The sequence below is a fragment of the Notamacropus eugenii genome, chromosome 1 (genome assembly GCF_028372415.1).
Source record: "Notamacropus eugenii isolate mMacEug1 chromosome 1, mMacEug1.pri_v2, whole genome shotgun sequence".
In the NCBI taxonomy this organism is placed as follows: Eukaryota; Metazoa; Chordata; class Mammalia; order Diprotodontia; family Macropodidae; genus Notamacropus; species Notamacropus eugenii.
The window spans coordinates 602,514,442-602,539,363 of NC_092872.1; the positions used below are offsets into that span (position 1 = coordinate 602,514,442).

The 24,922-nt window shown below is 38.9% G+C and overlaps 1 protein-coding gene across 2 annotated transcripts in view; it reads right to left on the bottom strand.

Moving 5' to 3' along the window:
- Positions 1 to 21,080, bottom strand: part of ABHD12 (abhydrolase domain containing 12, lysophospholipase) — a 141,677-nt gene extending 120,597 nt beyond the window's left edge. Inside the window, exon 1 of one of the 2 annotated variants that reach the window (XM_072634656.1) lies at positions 20,546 to 21,080. In XM_072634656.1, coding sequence (XP_072490757.1) covers positions 20,546 to 20,760 — 215 coding nt within the window. In that variant the 5' untranslated portion in view covers positions 20,761 to 21,080. The remainder of the gene's footprint in view (positions 1 to 20,545) is intronic. The other variant, XM_072634658.1, reaches the window with a different exon arrangement.
- Positions 21,081 to 24,922: the final 3,842 nt, after the last annotated feature.

A 24,922-nucleotide genomic window follows, 5' to 3' on the forward strand; every position in this document is an offset into this window, starting at 1 on the left:
CTGGAGTGGTTTGCCCTTTCCTCCTCCAGCTCACTTTACAGATGGGGAAACTGAAGCAAATAGAGTCAAGAGACTTGCCAAGGGTCATACATCTAGCATCTGAGTCACATTTGAACTCAGGAAGAGGAGTCTTTCTGACTCCAGGCCTGGTCTTCTCTCCACTTTACCACCTAGCTGCCAACTGCCTTCTTGCTGTTCCTCAAACAAGCTCAGGGAATTTCTACTGGCTGTCCCCCAGGCATGGAATGGTCATGCTCTTCACTTCTGCCTCCAAGCTTCCCTTCAAGTCCCAGCTAAAAATCTCATCTCCTATAGGACAGCCTTTCTCAGTCCCTCTCAATTTCAATGCATTCCCTCTACTGGTCATTTCCAACTTGTCTCATATATAAGCTGTTCTGCACCTAGTTATTCTTTCCTATTAGATTGTGACTCCTAAAGGGCGGGAGCTGCCTTTTTGTTTTTCTTTGTTATCACTAAAGCTTGGCAAAGTGTCTGGCACATAGTAGGTACTTAGTAAGTGTTTACTGACTGACATAGGCAAAATACACAGCTAATCTCAACAGCTCAGAGGAAAACATTTGCCATTTTTCCTAAGTGGCATCAGATAATGATAAGTGCTGACACAAATACTGCTTGAAGGTTTGCAAAGTACTTTACAGATATCATTTCATCTGAACCTCCCCACAATCCTGGGAGGTAGGTATTATAGATATTTGGATCAACCCCAAGATTCATCAATGTGAGGAATTAATGGAGTAGAAATTCCTTCCACTGTCGCAGATCAGGCAACCTGTCTGCTCTGATTTTTGTTTGCAGTCTCATCCGTTAGAATGTGAGATCCCTAAGAACAGGGATGGTCTTTTGCCTCTTTTTGTAACACCAGGAATTAGCATAGTGCTTGGTACATAGTAGGCACTTAATAAATGTTTGTTGATTGTAATTTATAGACTCATGGATATGGGAGTTGCCATAGGGTACAAAGAAGTTTAATGACTTTAGTATGTCAGGGTCAATTTCAAAGTGAGATTCTTCCTTCCTCCAAATCTATTCCCTCTCAGAAAAGAGGGTGCTTTACTTGTGCTATTCACAGAACCAATTCTAAGAAAACTTTATTTATATGTATATATGCATATGTATAGACATGTGTGTATGTGTGTGTATACATATATATGTGTGTATATATTTACATATATACACACATATAGTCTATATAATTTATATTTTATATTATTTGGTGTTATATAATTAAAACATGCTGTCCTTATAGAAAGTAGTTAAAATGTTTTATTTGCGCTTTAAAAAAGCCACTCACTTCCCAAAGACTGCTCTCTTCCATTTCCCATATACAACCGTACCTTGTAATGAAACAAGTTAATTAACAATAGTTAATAAAACTGACTCATTGGCCATGTTCACCAATGTATGTTTCATTCTGCACCTATAGTAGTCTACTACCTCTCAATCAGAGAAGTGGGAGTATAACAATTAAAAAAAAAACACTTTTGGGACATGCAAGTCTCTCTACAATTTGCATAAAATTAGCATATCTGGAAGTTATAAATGCCACCACTTTTAAAAAGAATTACTAATAATAGTCCTAGAAAACTGAAAATTTGTGCACTAGAGTAAATCTGGAAGTCTTTTGAAGCCCAGGTCAATGTTCTTTCCAAGTTATCCAAATTTAATCCAGCAAAGGTGGTGATGCAATTCCTTCTGCAGTAATTAGGCTTCTATTACAGACTGAGATGTGCAAATCTCCTAGAACTAATTCAAACAAAACTCAGCCCATATTCATGCAGGGGAAAAAAACTGCTTTTTCAACTTAAGAATCCTTTTCATAGAAAACAGCAAAATCTGGCCAGAACTTTCCTGTTGGGGGATGGAAAGAAACATTTATCAAGTGCTTACTACATGCCAGGTAAATGCTAAGTCCTTTACAGACAATGTCTCATTTACTAAAAGTTTATTAAAACAAAACAAAAATATGCAAACAAGTAACTTTTAGTCATGCCTGTAACTATATTACCTCAATAAGTGCTGGGCATATAAAAGGCATTCAAATAACAGTTGATTAAATGAAAGAAACAAGAGACCCGATTCAATTCAAACATTTATTAAGCACCTATTCCATGTAAGGCATTCAAATAGGATACAGGGCAACAAAGACAAAATATCCTCAGGGAGCTTATACACCACTGAGGCATAATATGAGTCAAATATGAGATTGTGCTGGAGGGGAGAGAAAGCACTGACAAATAGGAGGATCAGGAAAGGTTTCTAGGAGGAGGTGGCCATGGAGCTGGGCCTTCATGGGCACCAAGAAGTGGAGATCAGGTGAGAGTGCAAACGACTAGAATGTAGGAATCCTGTGTCAAAGACATGGCATGCAGTTTGAGGGACTGAAAGTGTGCCCATTTCTGTGGAATGTAGTGTGCATGAAGGGGGAATAAAGTGAAATTACTGTTATTTCAGTCATCTGGAATAATGGCTTGGAGCCAGATCATGGAGTACGTTGGATGGCAGGCTAAGAAGTTGATGTTTTAGCCCCAAGTACACCGGGGAGCCACTGAAGATTTTTCAACAGGGTAGTGACACGCTCAGACCTGTGTGCATTAAGAATATTATCCTGGCAAACATGTACATGCAGGACAGATGAAAGAAGAGAGAGAGTAGAAGTAGGGAGTGCAAAGAAGATATTGCAATGATGTAGCTGACAGGTGATGAAGTCCTAGAGCTCAAAAGACAGGGACTTAGGTTTAGGAGTTACCTGCATAGGGATACTAGTTTAAACTACAGGAGTTGATGATATCACCAAGTCAGAATCTTAGAGAAAAAGAAAGGAGATTAACACAGAACTTTAGGGGACAGAGAGGATGATCTGCAGTAGTCAGGAGATTCAAGAGAGAGAATATGCTCCCCCCCCCCCCCCTAAAAAAAAATCAAGAGAACAGAACAGAGAAGATGGAGGGAAGCAGCAGAAGGGTCAAAAGTGAAGAGGATAAACAAAACAGATCATCAGATAAATAATTAGGAGCTCATTGGTAAATTTGGAGAGAATAGTTTCAGTGAAGAGGTGAGGTTGGCACCAGATTGCAAAGGGTTTGAAGAATAAGAGATGAAGAAGTAAAGAGCGTGTATGGCCCTTTCTAGGCATTCGACCATGAAAGGGAGGAGAGATTGGACCATAGCTAAAGGGGATGGCAGAATCAACATTTTTTTTTAAGCCTAGTGAAGATCTAGGCATGTTTTTAGACAGGAAGGGAGCCAGAATGTAGATAGAAAGAGAATGAAGATAAAAGAGGAAGCTGAAAGGGGTAATCGCTAGAGAAAGGAGGGGATGTGGTAGAGATCATAAGTAAGGATTGTCCTTAGCAAAGAACTTGGCTAACTCTTCTTCCAAAATGAAAGTAAAATAGGACACAATAAAGAATATGTGATGAGGTGAGGCAGACAGGAATGCTTGAGGCAGATGGAGCAAACAGGATACAAGACGTGAGATATGAGATAAGAAACAGGATATGACCAGCCAGAAAATTGATCAAATAAGACTATGCATTGAAGCCCCCCACTGTGGACTTACGTGTGCTTTGACAAAGTACCCCCAATTCCAGAACAGCTCCTCCCCTGCCCTTTCCTATTCTCTGTGCTTATCTGTATGATAAAAGCACCTCTAGACTACTTGATTTCCCAGGCATTTTGGAGCTGTGCTTGCTCCTCCCATTCTCTTGTCTCCTTTCCCCCATTTCATAAAACTGTATTTAAACCAAGCACCTAACCCAATAACTGCCTTTGCCTCCTACAGGAAGCAGGGGAACAGGGCCTGCCTCCTAGGCTCTGTCTCTGCCACATATGAGCAGGCTCACTTGGGTGCATCACCCCAATAAATTCCTTTCTTTACCTTGGAGACTGTCTGAGTGAATTCTTTCAGGGCAATAGGACCTGCACATCTATTCCTCATCAATATGTATACCTAATGGGAAGAAAAGGTAAACTATGGTACATTTCACTCAACAGCAAAACAGGAAGGAAATGTGAGAAGGGAAAGAGGGGAGAATAAGGGAGTGGTTTTAGGAAAACCTAGGAAGACTGCTATTGAGGGATGTGAGCTGAAACAGGAGAAAACATGTTAATAAAAGTGTAAATACATGTTTCAAAGACTTGGGAACGCTGATCAATGCAATGACATGAAAAAACACATTACTTACCTCCTAAGACAGGGATGAGGAACTCAAGAGTACATACTGGGGCATTTTTTTTTTGACAAGGTCAATTCTGGAATTTGCTTTGCTTGATTGGTATATTTGTAACAAGGTTTTGTTTTTCTTTCTTTCTTGGGGCAGGAGAGGGGAGTGGGAGAAAATGAAGGCAGATATTTTTAATTTAAAAAATTTAATTAAAAATTATTTTAAAAGGGCTCTATGAAATCATAGATTCGGTTTAAAAAAACAAGTATAAACCACTGTGACTACATGAAATACTATATAACTTATAGTAGAAAAAAACCCACTAGAATAGGAATCACAAGTTCTGGGTTCAAGTCCTGACTCTACTATCAATTTACTATGTGATGTAGATAAATCAGTCAACTGCTCTGTATTTCTATTCTCTTCTGTAACAAAAAATGAAGGCAATGTACAAATAAAAAGGGATCAAGAAAAACTATATTTTAAAAAGCTCTTTTCTTCCCTTGCCCCCCCCCCCCCAAAAGAAGAGGGTTTTCATTTAGACAATTAAAGCACTCAATCATGAAGCATGGGAAAGGAGAAAGTGGGAGTTGATTAGTCATAGTAAAGAGAAGGACTTTTTAATTGAGACTCATTCAAGAATCCTGTGAAAAGAGAAGACTGATTTGGAAATCTGCATCAGTAAAATGCTTGCTGAAGGAATTCTCAAGGCCTGATTAAAGATGTCCCTGTATTTGAAACATATAATTGGTTCCTAGCCTCTGGTAGTTCTGAGGATTCAGATGTTCTAGCATTTCTGGGAGCTTTGGACCTCTGATAGTTCTTTTTTTAAAAATCATTTTAAATCCATTATTTATTATTTAGCATTCTTTTCCTTTTAAATGTTGAGTTCCAAATTCTCTTCCCCCCTCCCACAACCTCCCATACCCCCTGAGAATACAAGCAATATATCAATTATACATGTGAAATCAAGCAAAACATATTTCCACATTAGCTATATTTCAAAAAAAAAAAACAAAACAGCAAGACAGAGAAAATTTGACTACAATTTGCACTCAGAATTCATCAATTCTCTGTAGACAGGTAGCATATTTTTATAATGAGTCCTCTGGAATTGTGTTATATCATTGTATTCATCAGAGTAGTCAAGTCTTTCACAGCTTATTAATGTTACAACATTACTGTGCGTGATGATCTCCCATTTCTTTTCACTTCACTTTGTTCAGTTCATATAGGTCTTGCCATGTTTTTCTGAAATCATCCTTTGTCATTTCTTATAGCACAATACTATATCACAATCATGTGCCATAACCTGCTCAGCCATTCCCCAACTGATGGACATCCCCTCCGTTTCCAATTACTTGCCGCCACAAAAGCAGCTGCTATAAATATTTTTGTACATATAGGTCCTTTTCCTTTTTCTTTGATCTCTTTCGGATAGAGGCCTAGTAGTAGTACTGCTGGGTCAAAGGGTGTGCACAGTTTTATTGCTCTTTGGTATATAGTTCCAAATCATTCTCCAGAACAGCTGGAACAATTCATTAATCCACCAGCAGTTCATCAATGTACCTTCCTATCTTTTCCTCACCCCCTCCAGCATTTGTCATTTCTGATAGGTGTAAGATTAGGTACCTCAGAGTTTTAATATGCCTCTCCCTTACCAACAGTGATTTAGAACATTTTTCATGTGAAAAAATGAATATAGCTTTGATTTTTTCTTCTGACAACTGCCTATTTACATCTTTTGACCATTTGAGCCAGTTGAGGAATGGATCATTTTTACAAATTTGACTCAGTTGTATACTCAGTATATGTTTGAGAAGTGAGAACTTTATCAGAGAAACTTGCTCTAAAAATTTGATATTACTTCATTGTCTGTGGTGCCTTTTAGCATAATGTAGTTTCCCTGATTTTTCTTTTAATTAGGTCTTTTTTTGCTTTTCCTTTGTCTCAGCTCATGATCACTAACCCTGCCTTTTTTACTTTATCTTGAAGCATATTAGATTCTACTCCAGACCTTTATTTTAAAACTCTGTGTGTGTCTGCTTCAAGTGCGTCTCTTGTAAACAACATATTGTTGGACTTTGGTTCCTAATCCATTCTGCTATCTGCTTCTGTTTTATGGGTGCACACATCCCATTCACATTCACAATTATGATTACTGTCTATTTCCCTCCCTCCCATTTTCTTCTGCTTCTTTCCCTTCCCCTTCATCCTGTCCCTCCTCAAAAGTCTATTTTGCTTCTAACCATTGCCTTCTTTAATCCATCCTTCCTTTTTATCATCCCCACCTTTCTCTTATCCCCTTCCCCTCCTATTTTCCTGTTGAGTATGGTACAGGACCTCTAATAGTTCTAAGGCCCCCAAAGCACAGGTACTCTTGTAGTCAATTCCAAGAGACTTAGGAAAACAAGCACTTGCCAAAAAAAAACCCCAAAACTCATGAAATTTATTTTTCATAGAATTCTTAAGAGATCTTCATGGACCAAGTTGCAACTCATGATTTAATTTTGTAAATGGCCCAATCCTAAGTCCACTTAACTTCTCTGGCCCTATTTCACCACCTGTAATTGAGCAAATTTGTCTAAATTCACTCATGCCTTCAACAAAGAGTGATTAAGTCTCTATTCTGCATGGCAAAATTGTGCTAGATACCAAGGGAGATATAGAAACTTACAATCTCATACATATATGAGAGGGGTATTAGACAAGTACACAATAAATACATAATCCTTCCTGACATGGAGGACCTGGGTACACTTTGGCAACCTCTCTTTTCATCATGTGCCTGAACCCATGTAAGTCTAAGAACATCACTGACCAGCAACAGTCCTTTACAAATTCTAAACCTCATATGACATTAAACAAGGAACAGATTTTAATTATACAATACGGACACACACACACACACACACACACACACACACACACACACAAACAACAACAAAAAAACTTCTACCCAACCTCAAAGACAGTAAAGAAATTCTATGTTTCCTATTCTTAGTGGCACTCTACTTCCTGCCAAGGACCTCCTAGTCCTCAAGATTTACCTTAGGAGAGTTTCCCTCCTTAAGCAAGGGGAAAGAGCTTAGTGTTCTACAGAACAAAGCAAACCCCATACCTCCAGAAGACCATCCCTATCCCCAATGATTTGTACAGTCCATGTGACTTTCAGCATATGGTCACACTGTAAAAGGGAAGGAACCTCCTTCAAATCAAAACACTGTGACTCATCACTCCTTTGCTGGCCCCCTCTTCTAGTTTCTTCTCTCCAGCAATTTTTCCTTCAAAATTCCCTTATGGTTTACTGCAGGCTCTTTTCCAGCAGCACTCCACCTCTGTTTTTGCCACTTTTGTGTCCCTCCTTGGCTCTATCTGGCTCCTGGCTGACCATCACCTGAGCCTGCCAAGCTCTCACCATCATGTCTTTTCACAGATGCTGTCACTGCCTGCTATTTACACTCTTCTTCAAGACACAGTGCAAGCTCTTGAACAAATGGATAATGAAGGGATTCTATTGGAAAGGTAATCAGCAACACAACCCTTTTCAGCTTTCAAGATCAGAACAGATACAGATTATTGACTCTTTCAGACTTCTAGGTTATGGCTTAATAGAAAAAGCAGTGGATTTGGAGTCAGGAGAAACCTGAGTTCAAATCCCATTTCTAATACCATCTGTATAAACTCGAACAAGTCTCTCAAACTGCTGGGGCCTCAGTTTCCCCATCTGTAAAATGAAGACAGCGAACTAAATGGAGTTTGAGGTCACTTGTAGTTCCCTATGATTTTATAATCTTAACCACAATCTCAGTAGATAGGTACTATAGTTATTAAGCCTATTTCATAGGCAACTGAGGCTAAATATAGTGAGATAAGGTATAAAAATCACTCTGCAAACCTTAAAGCACAGTCTGCATGCCAGCAATTATTATTAATTCAGGACCACTAAACAATACAAATAATCTTAAGTTAACAGATTTAGAAATATAAGGGACATTCGAAGTCATCTAAGTAAATCACCATGTTTTAAAGATGTGGAAACCAAGGTCCAGAAAGGTGAAGTGACTTCTTAATGCACAGTTGATTACATTTCTCTACTCAAAAATCATCAATGACTTTCTACTGACTCTAGGTTAAATTCTAATATGATATTCAAGGTCTTTCACAATCTGGCTGTCATGTGTAAGGATTGGAAGAAGGTGCTGGAAATGTTAACGCTTTGGAAAAGTATTTGGGAAAAAAAAAGATTATGTGAAAGAGGCAAGAATACACAAAAGGACTATATAAGAAAGATCTTAACATCACTGATAACCACTATGGCATGGTTACTAACCTAAAGCTAGACATCCTGGACAATGAAGTTAAGTAGGCCTTAGGAAGAGCTGGCAACAAATAAGACTAGTGAAGGTGATAGAATTCCAGTTGAGCTATTTAAAACCCTAAAAGTTGATGCTGTTAAAGCACTGCACTCAATATGCTGGCAAATTTGGAAAACTCAACTCAAGGAGATCAAATTACATTCCAATCCTAAAGAAGGGCAAAGCCAAAGAATATTCAAATTACTGGCTTGACGCCTAACATTAAAAAAAAATGGGGTTCAGGGGGCAGAGCCAAGATGGCAGAGTAAAAGCAGGGACTTCTGGAGCTCTCCCCCAAAACCCTGCCAAAAACCTGTAAAAAAATGACTAAACAAATTCTGGAGCTGAAAAACCCACGGAATGATGGAGTGAAGCAAATCTCCAGCCTAAGACAGCCTGGAAATTCGACAGTAAGTGTTTATTGCACCAGACTGGGAGAAGAGCACAGTCCAGCGTGGGCCATGCAGACACAGATGGGACCTGAGCAGGCCTGGGGTAGGCGGAGGGGGAGACCTGAATCTCTGGCACCTGTGGCATTTTCCACGCTTCACAACACCAAAACACCAAAGACAAATTGGACAGTCAGTGGAAAAAGCCTGTCGGACCTGTGTAAGACTGTAGAGTGGTCAGGCAGCAGCCCCAAGGTTGGGGAGGAGGTGGAGGAGTCTGCAGCAGCCACAGCAGCAGCGAAGACAGTGTGGCAGTGGCTGTTTCTGGAGCTCTAAGCCCAAAGATTGTGAAGGGTTAAAAGAGGGAATAATAGAAGGAAGGGCAAATGGGAGGAGGGGCAATTAGAAGTAACCACTTTTGAGAAGGGAGAGGATCAAAAGAGAGAACAGAATAAATGAGGGACAGGATAGGATGGAGGGAAATATGGTTAGTCTTTCACAACATGACTGTTAAGGAAATGTTTTGCATGACTACACATGTGCAACCTATATTGAATTGCTTGCCTTCTTAATGGGGGTAGGTGGAGAGGGAGGAAAGGAGAGAAGTTGGAACTCAAAGTTTTAAAATGAATGTTAGAAATTGTTTTTACATGCAACTAGGAAATAAGACATACAGGCAATGGGGTATAGAAATCTATCTTGTCCTAGAAGAAAATAGAGGGAAAGGGATAAGAAAAGGGAGGGGTGTGTGTGATAAAAAGGAGGGAAGATTGGGGAAAAGGGTATTCAGAATGCCCACTCTCTTAAGGTAGGCAGGCTTGGGGTAGGGAGAGATGGGGAGAAAATTTGGAACTCAAAATCTTGTGAAAGTGAATGTTGAAAACCAAAAAATAATTAATTAAAAAAACAGATCCTAAAATCTCAGCAACTGATCCCATCACTTCCTGGCAAATAGAAGGAGAAGAAATGGAAGCAGTGTCAGATTTTATATTCTTGGACTCAAAGATCACTGCAGTGATAAAATTAAAAGATGCTTGCTTGCTCCTCAGAAGGAAAGCTATCATCTTGCTGACAAAAGTCGGTATAGCTAAAGCTATGGTTTTTCCAGTAGCGTAACTGTGAGAGTTGGACTATAAGGAAAGCTAAGTACCATAGAATCAAAGCTTTCAAACTGTGGTGCTAGATAAGACTTCTGAGAGTCCTTTGGACAGCAAGAAAATCAAATCAGTCAATATTTAAAGAAATTAATTCAGACTACTCACTGGAAAGTCAGATACTGAAGCTGAAGCTTAAATACTCTGGCCACATAAGAAGACAGGATTCATTGGAAAAGCTCCTGATGTTGGGAAAGATTGAAGTTAAAAAGGAAAAGGAGACAGCAGATGATGAGATGGATAGATAGTATCATGGAAATAATGAACATGAACTTGGACAGACTTTGAGAGACAGTGAAGAATAAAAGGCCTAGTATGCTATTTATTACCCATGGGGTCATGAAAAGTCAGACTTAACTGAATGACTGAACAACAACCAACACAGGCAGGTGATTTATGAAAATTAACTGATGTTGAAATTAGATCCAATTTTGAACTATGTGGCTTTAGGCAAAAAAATTAACTTTAGTTTTCTCATATATAAAATGGAGATACTACCTCTTACATTACTGACCTCATAGGGTAGTTATGTAAAAAAAAGAATGTGTATACATAGCTGTGCTTTATGGTTCATAATATCACCTATTAACATTCCTCCTCTAGTAGCACAAGCTTTTACAGATACTACCAAGTTGGAAAAGCCATGTAGGAAAACTTGAATATGGACTGTGTTTTTATAATTCAAGGAGTAGTCAAAATTCAGAAAGGCTTATCCCCAGAAACCACAGAACCTCAAAGGTCATCTATGAAGGCAGAGTAGGACTGTGATTTCCACTGGTGGAAAGTGGACCTATATCAGAGATGCCAGAATGATTACCATCATTAGGAGGTTTGTAATTGTAATTGAATAGGCCATTTAACCACTTTGAGTTTATATCCTCTTCCATAAAAGGGAGATAATAACAAATCTAATCACCAAGTCTTAAAGCTCAAGGGCATATTAAAGATCATCTTAATTACTGCCTCTAGCCCTGTTATGTTTGTTTATTTGGGGGGGGATGAAACAGTTTCTTTTAGAAGAGAGTGGCAAAATCCAGCTACCCATTTAAACATTATTAAGGGCTTAGTAAGGGTTAGGTGCTCCTGATACAAACATTAAAAAAAGAGAGAGCTCACTTCTGGGAGGAAGAAACCACATATAACAAGTACACAAATTAATAAGCACAAGAAAGGTCTCTTAGAAAAGGGTTGTACCTGAAGTGGACCTCGAAGTTGGATAAGTATTCTGAAAGGTAGAGATGAAGAAGGGATGAATCTTCGGTATGGAGAACCGTCTATATGGACAGGGCTTAGAAACAAGAGACTGCTGCATGTTGACTTTGGAAAAAAGGCTCCAATTCACTGGCTGGAATGCCAAATGTGAGTGATATAAAAAGGCCGGAAAGGGGGGATTCAACACTGAAAAGGGGTTAGGAGTTTCAGTTTTATCCCAGTGGCAACAGAAAACTGAAAGATAAGTGGTAAAATCTGTGCAACGGGAATTTAACTCAACTCAATATTCATTTATTAAGTAACTGTTATGGGGCAAGGCACTACACAATGCCCTAAGGATACAAAGACAACAACAATCCGTGTTCTCAAGCTTCTTATACTCTATTTGAGAAGAAGAGAAAAAAAAAAGTGTGCTAATAAGTAAATACAAAGTTTCTATAAGGAGATGGCATTTATATAAATTATATAAAATACAAAGAGATCGTATTTATGTAAATAGGAAAATTTCAAGTTGGGGAGACCACTAGCGTGATGATCAGGAAAGGGTTCAGCTAGCACTTGAATTGAGCCCTGAAGGGAACTAGCCATTCACTCTAAGACACAGAAATTAATTTAGGAGAACATTTCAGTTATAGGGGGCATCCTACAGAAAGGCAGGGAGTAGAATATGAAATGTGATGCACAGGCAACAAATTGTCCAGTTTCCCTGGAATAGAGTGTATGATAGGAAGTAAAATAAAAATCAAGCTGGAAAGATAGGTTGGAGATATTACATAGGGCTTTAAAGGATAGAAAAGTGAGTATTTTAACCCAGAGGAAATAGGGAACCCCTGATGCTTCTTAAATAGAAGAATGACACAACCGGACCTGTGCTTAAGTTTTATCAATTTGGAAAGTGTGTAGAGAATAGACTGGAGAGAATGAAAGAAGGGAGACCAAAGAGGAAGCTATTTTTAGAGTCCAAGAAAGGGGTGACAGGGGCCTGAAACAGGCTAGCAGCTTTGTGAATGGAAAAGAGGGGACAGATATAAAAGATGCTGGAGAGGAATGACTCACAAGATTTGGTAACTGAGCAGATAAGAATACAGAGGAGAGTGAAGAGCCAAGGACAATTCCATGTTCAAACTTGGGTGACTAGAAGGATGATCTAGGCTGAAAGATAATGAATTTCATTCTAGATATATTGAGTTTGAGGTATCTATGGGACAACTAACATACATATCCAAGCAGCTGATTTCAGTGAGCTGATAAAAGTCAGCAGAATTATGAAAACTGCTTATGTAGATTTGAGACTCATCACTGAGAGTCTAAAATGACAAGAGAAGAGGACCCAGGATAGAGCTCTGAAGAAACAGTGGCTGATGATCTGGGATAGAAGACTAAGAAAGCACAGATGGGAAGAACTGTGACACTACTTATACTCTGTGGTCTACTTATTTAAGAGCTGGCACTACATCTTGTAGAAGAGGACAAACAGTAGGAACCAGCAACAGCAGTGAGAGATGATAGTGAGGGACATCAATGGAGGACTTAGACAAGGAAGAGAAGAAGAATGAGTAAGAAGCAGTGTCCTAAAAACCCAGAGAAGAGGGAATAAAAGAGAGGAAGAAAGGGGCAGTCAACAATATCAACTGCCACAAAGAGGTCAAGAAGGACGATGTCTAAAAAATGGGCATTAGATCTAACGAGAGATCACTGGTAACCCTAGAGAATGTGAGCTCAGTAGACTGGTAAGGTCGGAAGTCAGATGGCAAGGGAGTAAGAATGAGAGGGAGATGAGGAAATGGAGGTAAGGAAAATATAGGTGGCTTTTTCTAGGACTTGGGTTGTAAAAGGTCCTACTCTCCAACCATTTCCACTCAACCTGAAGCTTATAATTCTACCCTTAGCTTCCCCCCAGCTCTAACTGGTTAGCCTTTGGTTTTATCTTATGGAAACCCAGGCATGCATACCACTTCCTGTAGTCTCTTGGGTGTATTCCTATACAGGGATGATTTCCACCCCTCCTCTCTGTTTTCTAGCATATATTGTCTTCTTCCATCACAATGTAAGCTTCTTGAAAACAGGGACTGCCTTGTTTCCTTGTATCCCTTGGGCTTAGCACAGGGCCTGACATACTAAAAACCCTAAATAAATGTTTTACCCATTTAAAGGTAAGATAGCTTAAAGGGATGGCAGAATAGAGAGAGGAGTTCTTAAAGATGACGGAAATCTAGACAAATTGTAGGCAGCAGGGAAAAAGTCAGTAGTGAACAGAGAAAGACTAACGATGGAGAGAGGTGGAGATGTTTGAAAGGGGCAACGGATGGGGAGAAGATGAGATTTTTAAAAAAAATAGAACTTTCTTAGACAAGGACTTAGAAACAAGAGCAAAAGAGGAAAGAATAAGAGATGGCAATACATATCTGAGGTAAAGAATAGGTGAGAAGATGGAGTTTATGGCTTCTATTTCCTTAGTAAAGTAGGACCTAAGTTTCTCTACTGAGAAAAGTGACAGTGTATGAAACTTAAGGAGTGAAAAACTTTAGGACAACTATGTTGGGGAATGTGAAAGAAAGTCAATCAGGAAATAAAAGTATTGCCTTGCAACACTGAAGGTCTAGTTAAGACTAAATAAATCTGCAGTGGACCCATTCATAAAGGTTATGTAACTTCAAAGAAGAGATTTAAGATAGAAGAGGGTGGGGTTGAAAGGATAAGAAGTTATGGTCTGGCAAAACAATTTTTGCATTCTGATTGATGGAGGTCTAGATTATGGTTAATGGTGAGATAGATATATAACCTTCCCAAAGTGTGTCTGACTGAGATGAAGTGATGAAGATATTAATCATGTGAGATGAAGATGCTGATAGCATCTTGTTTGAGGGGGAAAACAACAGATATACTGAAGTCTCCAAGTCTGAGGACAGGGGTTGGAGTGGAAGGGAATACTATGAGCCAAATGTTAGACTCCTGAAGAAAAAAGGAAGAATGACCTATGGTTGGTAGATAATAGCAGCAACCAGAATGTGAATAGGGTAATAAAGTTATATGGAATAAAGTTCAAATGGAAGACTGTTTTGGCAGCTGTCAAAGGAATGATCGAAGAGCAGAAAGATTGCACTTAGGCAGATTAGGTTAGTCTAGCCAAGAGATAACGAGGGCCTGAACTCACTAGTGAGGATCGTATGAATGGAGAAAAGGATTTGGATTTGAGAGATGTAGAGGTCAAACTGATAGTATTTGCCAAAGGACAGGAAGCACTAGGTAAGGAAAAGAGAATAGTAAAAGATGAACCTCGGAGACTGGAAACGTGAAGTCTGGAGAGTTGTTGGGAATTTTTGTTCATTTGGTTTGGGGGGAGACATTCTTTTGGGACATGCTGAATTTGATATGCCCATTGGGACATCCACATGGTTATCTCCAAACAGCTGGTCTGGAGTACAAAAGAAATTGTTTTTAAGATCAAATAAGATAAATGTATGTAAAACACTATATAAATGTATTCAATGAATAATGATAGCTTATATTAGTTATCTCATCGGTGTCTTATTCCCTCTCTACAGTGTAAGCTTCTTGGGAGAAGGATCATCTTATTCAATTCTGTACCCCAGCATTCAGGTACATATAGCAGGTACATAATATATTTGTAAATGTGAAGTATGTTTCATTAATAATACATGTTTACATAGCCTTTTAAAGTTTGCAAAACATTTCCTTAAGCAAAAGACAAGTAGTAAAAGTACTAAGATGAAGCCTAGACCTGTGACTTCACTGGTTTTTTTAAAGCCCAGGTGAGGAAACTCCCTCTACCAATGCAAAGCAAGTCAGCACCTTTTCTATAATTTACAGGTGTAGGGTGACCCTGGTCAGTGGTGTTCAACTCAAACAGAAAAAAATCTCTACTGATGCATATTGACTTAGAAAATCACAAATTAACATGCTCTATTATTGTACAGTATTTTTATTTATTTTGTTAAACATTCCCCAATAACATTTCAATCTGATTCTACAAACTGGTGAGTCTGATGCCTCAAATAGGCAGACTCCAGATTCAGCCTAAAACAGATTAATTATTACCATTTTATAGATAACAAAGGGATACACAGATGAGAAAGCTGAGGCTCAGAGAAATTACATGACTTGCCAATTATCACATAATTATGAAGTGCCTGAGGCAGAATTTGAACCCAGGTCTTAGACACAAAGTGCAGTGCTTTAACTACTCTGCATTATTCTTCTCTGGGACTTGTAATTTCAGAATACAGCTTCCTTAATAAAAATGGTAAACTGGAAAAAGCTGGTTTTTTTTAAATTAGCCAAATTTTGAAAATCCTCCATTTGGCATTCAAAGCACTTCAAAACCAGTTCCCTCCTACCTTTCCAATCTTCTTATAACTGATTTTCTCCTCTTCACCAGCCTCCCTCTATACTCTTCCATCCAGTGACACTAACCTTGCTATTCTACCCATAAGACACTCCCTATTCCAGGAATTTCTAATATCTGTTCCCTATGCATGGAAGGTTCTCCCTCCTCATCTCTGCCTCCTGGCTTCCTTTAAGTCCAGCTAAATTCCCATTTTCCGAAGGAAGTCTTTCCCAATATCTTTGAATTCTAGGGTTTTCCCACTGTTGAACATGTCCAATTTATCCAGCATAGTTGTCATTGGTAAATAGTTGTTAAAACTTTTTCTCTCCCATTAGACTGTGAACTTGACAGCTAAGACTTGCTTTCTTTTGTATCCCCAAGGCTTAGTATAGTACCTGGTAGATAACAGGTGCTTAATCAATGTTTATCAACTGACTGAAAGACATATTAAATGACCTAGGATCATAAACAGAACTAGTAGGTATGTTAGAGGTCAATTAACCTGACCCCCCTCCTAATTTTACACAGATAAACAAAATTGAGGTCCAAAAAGGTTTACATGCTAAACAATGATTGAGATTACTACCAGTTTGCAAAACGTGAAATTCTTGAATAGCAGGAATTAGTGATGTATATGTATAAAGTACTAAAGTTTGAGATTTTATTTGACAGATAATACACTTGAAAATGTTGTAGTAATTAAAATTTGCTTTAAAAACAAAAGGAACCTTGGATTTTTTACTCCTTTCTCCCCTACATCTCTCATGGTCAATTATTAAATCTCATTGATTTTACCTCTGCAACACTGCCTACATTAGTCCTCTCCTTTCTATTCCTGACACTGCCACTATAATAAAGGCCTGCGTTACCACCTGCCAAGACTATTGCAGTACTTCCTAACATTTTCCCATTTTCACTTTTTCCCTCTTCCAATCTGTTTTTCATACAGTACACTGTCAGAATAAGTAGTTTTAAATATAAATATATATATACACATACATATCATTCTCTTTTTAAAATTACATTGGTTTCTTATCACACACTATTTATTTATTGCACAAAAAGTTTGAACTTCTTTCTCTGATATTCTAAGATCTATTATAATACCAAACATTTTCCAGGATTATTTTATATTACTCATCTCCACACTCCATTCCTCTTAAACTTCACTTCTCACCTCAGGATACACCCTGAATTCTCCAATATCCATTCCTTCCCTCAGATCATTCTTTATGCCAGTTCAATTTCTATTCATCTTTTAAAGTTCAATTCAAAGCCTACTCTGATCCCCACTGTGTCTTTAACTTCTTTTCCTTTCAGGCTCAAACAAGGCTTTGTTTTGTAGATCCCAAATGTACTTACCTATTATAAGGTACATAGCTAGCCCCTGGTTTTGGGGGGTTTTTTGGTGTTTTTTTTCCCCTATCTTCTCCACCCATAACCTCAAAAGATTATCTACTATCTGGTAAAGTGCTCTTCACAAAGTAGGTACTATAGAATCACAAAATTTGCTGGGCCTCAGGGGTCATTCAGCCCTGGTCATATATATCTGAATAAGAATCTCCTCTACAACACACACAACAAATGGTCCTCAAGATTTGGCTTGAAGGTCAATGAGTAAAGACCCCCACTACCTCCTGAACTCATTTCACTTTTGAATAGCTTTGATGAGTGGGAATTTTTCTCCCATCTGGCCTAAATCTGTCTCTACAACTTCTGTCAATCTGCCTTCTGGGGCCCAGCAGAACAATCCCTCTACCTCTTCAAATATATGAAGAGAGCAATCAATACCTGAACACAGATTAGTTTAACTCTGTAAATCTGTTGCTATTTCAGTACTATGATCTATCACCAACATGAGTCATTTCAAAGTCCTATTTTTCCTACAGAGAAATTTCAAAATGAGCCCCATAAACTCAAGGTCACTTATGGGTCCTAATATATCCTTGGGCCTGAATTCCCCAAATTATAGGGCATTTAAGAATCCTCAGGCAGCTTTTCTACCATTGGCAACCTGGAGAGAAAGGGAGAGCTTCATCATTCATGGATTGAATTTACTAAAAGCCCAGAGTTCTTCTCTTTCCCACCACAGTTTCACAGTCTTCTCTTATTCCAGCAATTCATACAAAACAGTCTTAAACATATTAATCAACTTCTCTTCCTGTATTGTATTTAAGGAACCCGGAGGATATTTATACTCTAGGATATTTGCTAGCTTTTGGAAAAATGCTTAGTAGCTCTATAAAGATAAGACAAATGGTAACATCCCAAAGTCTTTACTTCAAAACCTAGAGACCTCCTCTGCATTCCCCTAAAGTAGAAGGTCATAACATTTTTTGTCATGGACCCCCTCTGGCACTCCAGTGAAGCCTATGGACCTCTTTTTAGAATAAGGTTTTTAAATGCACAAAAACAAATATGTAGGATTACAAAAGAAATCAATTTACCAATACAAAGTTTGTGTGTGTATATATGTATGTATGTATGTATATATGTATATATATATGCATATATATAAAATATTTGGGATTTTTTTTTAAGTTCATGGTTAACCTTCTGGTTAAGAACCCCTGACAAAGCCTTGTTCAAAGGAGGGGGTCTAAATGCCTAGTTCTACCTCCGGCTACAGCCCACAGTTTTGAGGTGTGAGGCAGTGACAAAATCTCCAGGCTCTGTTAGAAAAATCTGATTTAACTGAGCATGACTTTGCTTCTCACCCAAGGTGCCAGACACTCATTCACAGAAAAGCTTGGTTAGTTCAATACCTAGTGTCCTCACACATCATTTATTATGCATAAGAACTATTCTGGTCATTTTGTTTTGAAAAAATGGTTCAAATCCCATATAAGTTTTATGCCTGGACTAATCCTAAAATAAATTAGTGCTAGTTGTGTGGTAGGTTTAAAAAGAAATACATGAGAACATAAGAATAAACTCGTTTCACAAAACACCCTGACCCGCTGCCAGCTGCTTTTACACAAAAAAACCTTTTAGTCATTACTCATCTGGGATAACTCTGAACTACTGACTTAGGAGGTAAATGGCTCTAACATTCTACTTTAAAACTTGCATTTAAAGAAAAGAGACAGACTTCTTTGGGAAATATTTAGATACACACTTTTTTACCCTTACTTAGCCAACTTCCTTTGTTGATATCAACCCAAAAAAGCAATTTCTTTGCAACATTATGTCTAATAATCGCATATTCTAATTTTTAGAAATGTGAGCATGGGATATTACAATTATTCAATTGTGCTTACCTCTTCTACAAACATTTAAATATTCCACTCAAAAGACTGGTAATTTGGAAAGAAATTATGTTTGTGGCAAATTTGATGAAACCTGCTCTTAAGTCAACTAATGCAAAAATGCATCCTGAGATTACCTAAGGGAAGAAGTGCAGCCACCAAATAATTACCACATTCTACAAAGATCCTAGGGAGGCTTATGCACCAGGCTCTTCAAGTGCTATAAGGTGCCAGGGTATACCAAACTGTAGGCTTCAGTTAGGTAAATGAGGATTTAATAGCTTTATTTTCTCAAAGCAAATCTCCTCTGGAAATGTGCAATGTTGCTGACTTTATTCCCAAAAGATTTTGTAGTACTATGCAATGGATGGTGTTTTATTAACTATAAAATGAGGGAGGAAGTGGGAAAATTCCTGAAGTTTTTAACTTTTGTGGATTCTTTGTTTACATAATGCAAGATAATAAGGATAACTGAAAAAAAGGTGGAGTGAGGTTCTGTCCTAACCTAAAGTGATCTCTCCTCACAACTGTCTCTATCCCTTTTCCAGGTCACCCTTCCAATTCACCTTTGATCCAAGAGCTGGTTCCTTTTCCCTCATGTTATCTCACTGCAAAGATGCTATTACCACACTTCTGGGGAGCTCTGAGTATACCTTCCCAATATACTAACATATCAGGGAAATGGATAGTAAACAGTATACTACCAATATCTTCTATCCCTTGAGCCAAACATTATAAGGCCCTTAATAAACACTAGTTGAATTAAAGGCAGGCACCCAGTCTTGTCTTAGAAAAAGAGGAGAAAGACAGACAGACAGACAGACAGACAGAAAGAGAGAGACTGGACTTCCAGTCAGGCTCTCAGAGGCATAAATAAGGGAGAGAGAGGTCAAGATCCGAAGGAAAGAAGAATGAAATTGAGCTCAAATCCTGGAATAGATTAAGGAAAACTGTAGGTTAGGGGAAATAATGGGTAAGTTTTCTATGCCAACAGGGAACTGGGAGAGGGGCAGAATTCTACGACTGGGAAGTCGACCATCTACAAGAGATAACAGAAGGGAGGGTGGGAAAGGACTCTGGTCATCTTTTGAAGCTTCCTGATCATGGAGGTGAGAAAGAGAGAGATGCTCAATCTTAAAGAGTGTAAAGGGAAAATGCTGGATTTGGACTAAAGCTCACAGGGTTTTGAAAAGGTAGGGAATGAGGAAGGAGGCTGAATCTGGCTAGGTATAAGTGGAGGATGCTGAATTCTGACTTAGAACTAGCATGAACAGCTGCCACCTTGCCCCCAAGAGAACTCAAGTAAAGGGAGAGAAACTGTAGATGTGGGGTCAGACTCTTGGGGCTATTCTTCACCTTGGGGGTGGGGGGAAGAGGTGGGAGACGGAGGGAGAACTCGAGGCCAAGGTCGAAATGGAGTGGAGGGGTAAAAGGCGCGGGAGGTGGTGGGGCGCACTTGGATGATCAGTTTTGCTAGGTTGTCCGCATCTCGCCCCACGGGGTCGGTGGCTCCAGGAAATTTTGGAGGAAGGCAAAGAGAAGGCTCTCCAGATCGTCGCTCCTGAGAGGATGGGGCCGAGGGCCCAGCTCCCTAACGTGAGGGGAGGAGGGGAGGATGGACTCGAGTTCGAGGTCGCGGCTCGCCTCCTTACCTGCCGAACGCCCGCTTCATGCCCGCGTTGGAGGAGGAGCCCAGCTCCTTTGTCCCCTTGCCCGCCAGGCGCAGGTTCTTCTTTAGGCGACAGTCCTTGTCCAGCGCTGCAGCGGCGGCCGGGGAAGAGGGAGAGGAGGAGGAGGAAGAAGAGGGTGAGGAAGAGGCAGCGTAGCGCTCATGCTCCAAGGCGACTGCCTCGTTCCGCTTTCTCATCCCGAGCTCCAGAGCTGCCCGACACTAGAGACGGAGGCCGGCCAAGTCGAGCAGCTAAATCCTTTCCTACTCCCTCCCTCGGCTTCCCGCGGCGGCCGCTCCTCCCTGCGCTACCCCTGTCACCAGCACGTCCTCCCAGTCCCGCACAGCGCGCAGCCCCTGGGCTCCCTGCTGCTGCTGCCGCAGTAGCTGCAAAGTCAGAATCCCGGCGGCACTCGCTGCCCAGCGCCTAGGCTCGCTCACATTATAGTCGGGGCCGGCGGCGCCCCAGCTACTCACAGAACAGCTGCAGCAGCCCGGCCGGCCGCCGCCCACCAATCACAAGCAACGCCCTTCACCCGCTCCTCACTAGACACGCCTCCCCCTCCTCCCACTCCCACTCTCATTCCTCCCCTTCCTGCCCTGGGCGGAGAACGCCTAGCACAACTTCCATGTTAAGGAGGGCAAGACGAAGCTGTCCACTAGGGTGTCATGGTTTGGGCAAAACAGAATCCACCACGGTCTTGCCCTTACCAGGTCGAGGAACCTTACCATATCAGGGGCTCAAATAGGAATGGGTTTTGCCGAGTTCATGGAAGTGTATATAGAGAAAAAGGCATAAACGTTTAAGGTATCAATTGCTTCACTGTAGTTGGCAAACTGATACTTAAATAATCTCAAACAACATTTTAAAAAAATTTTTGGTCATTTCAAAGTGTTGATTGTTAAAGAAAAAACATTAAACACTAGAAATTCTGTAGTCTAACTGCCTTACTTTACCATAGGAAGAAATTGAGGGGAAGTGACTTTTCCAAGGTCACACCACACAAACAATCATTGAGTCTGTACAATATCCAATATGTTCTGATTACCTATCTAATATTCTTACATGGAGGGTAATGTAAGGTTTGAAAAGCATTATACAGATATTGCCTTATTTGATCTTTGCAACAGCCTTGTTAGGTAAATATGAGGGATAATGTTACAAAAGAGAATAGTGAGATCCAAAGAAGAGAAGTGACTTGTCCAAGGTCACACACCTGGTTGGTGGCTGAACCTAGACTAGGTATAAGGTAATTCATTGTCAGTCTCATGGTCTTTCAGAAAGGATGATGGATGACAACGCCAGATATTTTAATGATCATTTCAGAGGGAAGTAATCTAGATTTAGAGCTCAAAAAGACCTTAGAGGTCATCTAATCCAACGCTCTCATCTTATAGATAAGGAAACTTAGCCCTGGAGAGATGAGGTGATTTCTCCAAGATTGAAGAATACCTAGGCTATGAACCCACAAACTGACTCCAATCCACACACACTCTTTCCACTGGAATCAAACCAGAGAAAACCAAGGTAGTGTTTTTTTACTGAAAATGTATGCGTTATTAATTGCTTGAAAATGATTTTCACTATCATAGTTGTCAGGATGAATAATGCAGGACTCACCCAATAATGCAAATAATTCTTAATGTTAACCATTTGTTATTGGAATATTGGTATTGGAAACAGATCCTGTCCTATTCAAAGATAACAACACTGAGTTCCCAGGCCAGTGTTTCAGAGAGATACAAACTTTACCTCTCCTTTAGTTGATGACTACCAGTTGTTTGCTATGCATCTTCCTGCCCCTATTTCTAATTGTTTTTCTTCAGAAAGCAGTCTATTTAGAACATTAAATACAAAAACTACCTGAGGTCTACGATAGACAACTTTAAGTATCCTAGTCTATGGCCATAAACCTATGAACAAAATGTTATTCATTCATTCACCAAATGACTATTAAGCACCTACTATATAGAATGCTAAATCAAGTTTCATTCAATAATCTTTTACATTGTCCCACAAGAACTTTATTTAGAGAAGTGTGCTTTGAGATTTTTATTTTACATGATTGTATTCAAACTATCAATACTTCACCAACCTAGATATTAGAGATTTGGACTAGAAGGGACCTTAGAGATTATGTGGTTTAATTCACTCATTTTATTGCTACAGAAACTGAGACCCAGAGAGCTTAAGTGACTTACCCAAAGTCACACATGGAGTAGCAAACAGAGAAAAGAGGATGTAAAACCAGGTCCTCTGAATCCAAATCAAGGACACTTTTCACTGTACTGTACTGATTTCCTAGTGCTTCAAGCATTTAGTAAAACTATATCTAATTAATTTTCATTTATTAACTATTTTCTATAGGCCTATTATTTGAGGTGTATCTATTTGTATTAGACCTCTTGATTTCACAATGCCATAAGAACCGATGGCTACTGGGGAAAAAAAACCAAACACATGACTTGGAGTCAGAAGACTTGGGTTCAGTTCCCAGTTGTACCATTTACTGCCTCTGTAACCATGGAGTAAACATTTAACCTCTATAAGTCTCAGGTTCCTCTTTGGTAAAAATGGGAATAAAAATACTTTATTTCACGGGACTTTTGTGAGGAAAGCAGTTTAGAGCTCATAATGACTATGTAACAAAATTGTAAGTTCATAGAAGACATGGTTTTTCATCTTTCTATCCCCAGGATGTTGCTTCCTAATACTTGTTGATCAAATTTCAAAGTGTGTTTAATCTTTAAGTCATATATGATTATTAAGTCTATGTTCAATCCCAACATGTCTGATAATTCTTACCTACCTAAAATTTTTGATGATGTCACAAATTTAGTATTGTGACTATGTTTAAGAATTATTAGTGTATCATTTGACTGGTGAAAAATAAACAAATGATACATTCAATTACCTTTTCTATATTAATCATTTCAAAGTTTGTTTCCACTTGAAAATATTTTAAATAGCAAGGGGAAATGACTATTTAAAATCTACTAGAAAAATATCCAGAAACTCAATAGCTCTGACTTTTTAAATTATCATTCTAGTATTTTGAAATTTAAAAATTTACTGATAATTTTGCTAAATGTCACAAATACAAATATGTTTTAATATAGTTTTAAAAAAGCATATTATAAAATTCAAATGGTAAATTCCTTAAGGTAGTACAATGGAGATTGGAAATGCTGCAATTAAATGCAACTAAATCGCAAGAAAAAGTTATATTCTAACTCATATATACTTCTGAAAAGAAAGCAACATAATTAAAAACTCTTAGATCTCAGATCGATATCATCAAACTGGCCATTCATCTTATTATGAAGGTGGATACCTGGCAAAGGTGCTATGAGGCTAGTGGAGGCTTGTCCTTATTAGTTTTAAGGACAAGATTTTTAAGTTTTTTGCTTCCAAAATAAGTCTCTCAAACTATTAAGCCTCAAATTAAATTTATACAGTATCTATACTTGTAGCTACTGTAATTCAAAACCATAGCAACAAAGTATCCAATTGGGGCTAGCATGAGTACATTTAGTGTAATTGAATACTGTATTTCAAAACATTATTGATTTCACTGAGGTGGCTATTTAGCCCCTAATAAGGAACAGATAGAAAAGATTATAATTCCTTCATGCCTATTGCTGTGGTCCAAAACATTCATCACCTGGGTGTTGGCCCTTTGATAAGGAGCCTTCCTTCTTTGGCCTTTGGAAATGTCCATCCATTGGACAAACTTAAAACCTTTCCAGCTCAGTAGATATACCTAATAAAACCTCAATACTTAAAAAACAAAAACAAACAGTCCTGTATAGTGTGAACACAGCAGGTGCATTAAAGTAAATATGGTCTAATGGATAAAATGCTAGGCTTGAAGCTAGGAAGAACTAGGTTTAAAATCAGTCTCTAACACTAGTGGTGACACTCTGGGCTAGTCATTTAACTTCCATTTGCCATAGGCAACTCTAGGATTTTATCTACTAAGACACAGAAGAGTTCCCTAAATAACTTCAATCAACGATTCTGTTCCTAGGATACATTAAATAGGATTTTGATTCTGACTGTTTGAATGTTAAGAGGCAGAAGGGGACCTATAGATCCTTCCATTTTACAGAAAAGGAGAGTGAGGATCAAAGAAACAAAATGGCCAGGCCAGATCCTAATCCTAGTTCCAAGACTCTCTACAAATTCCCTAAACAAGAAAATTCCCAAATAACAATTATGTAAAACTTATCTTTGACGCAAGTGAATTGGTGTCTGTTGTTTAGTAATGTTCGACTCTTTTGTCACCCCACTTGAGATTTTCTTGGCAAAGATACTGGAGTCGTTTGCCATTTCCTTCTCCAACTCATTTTACAGATG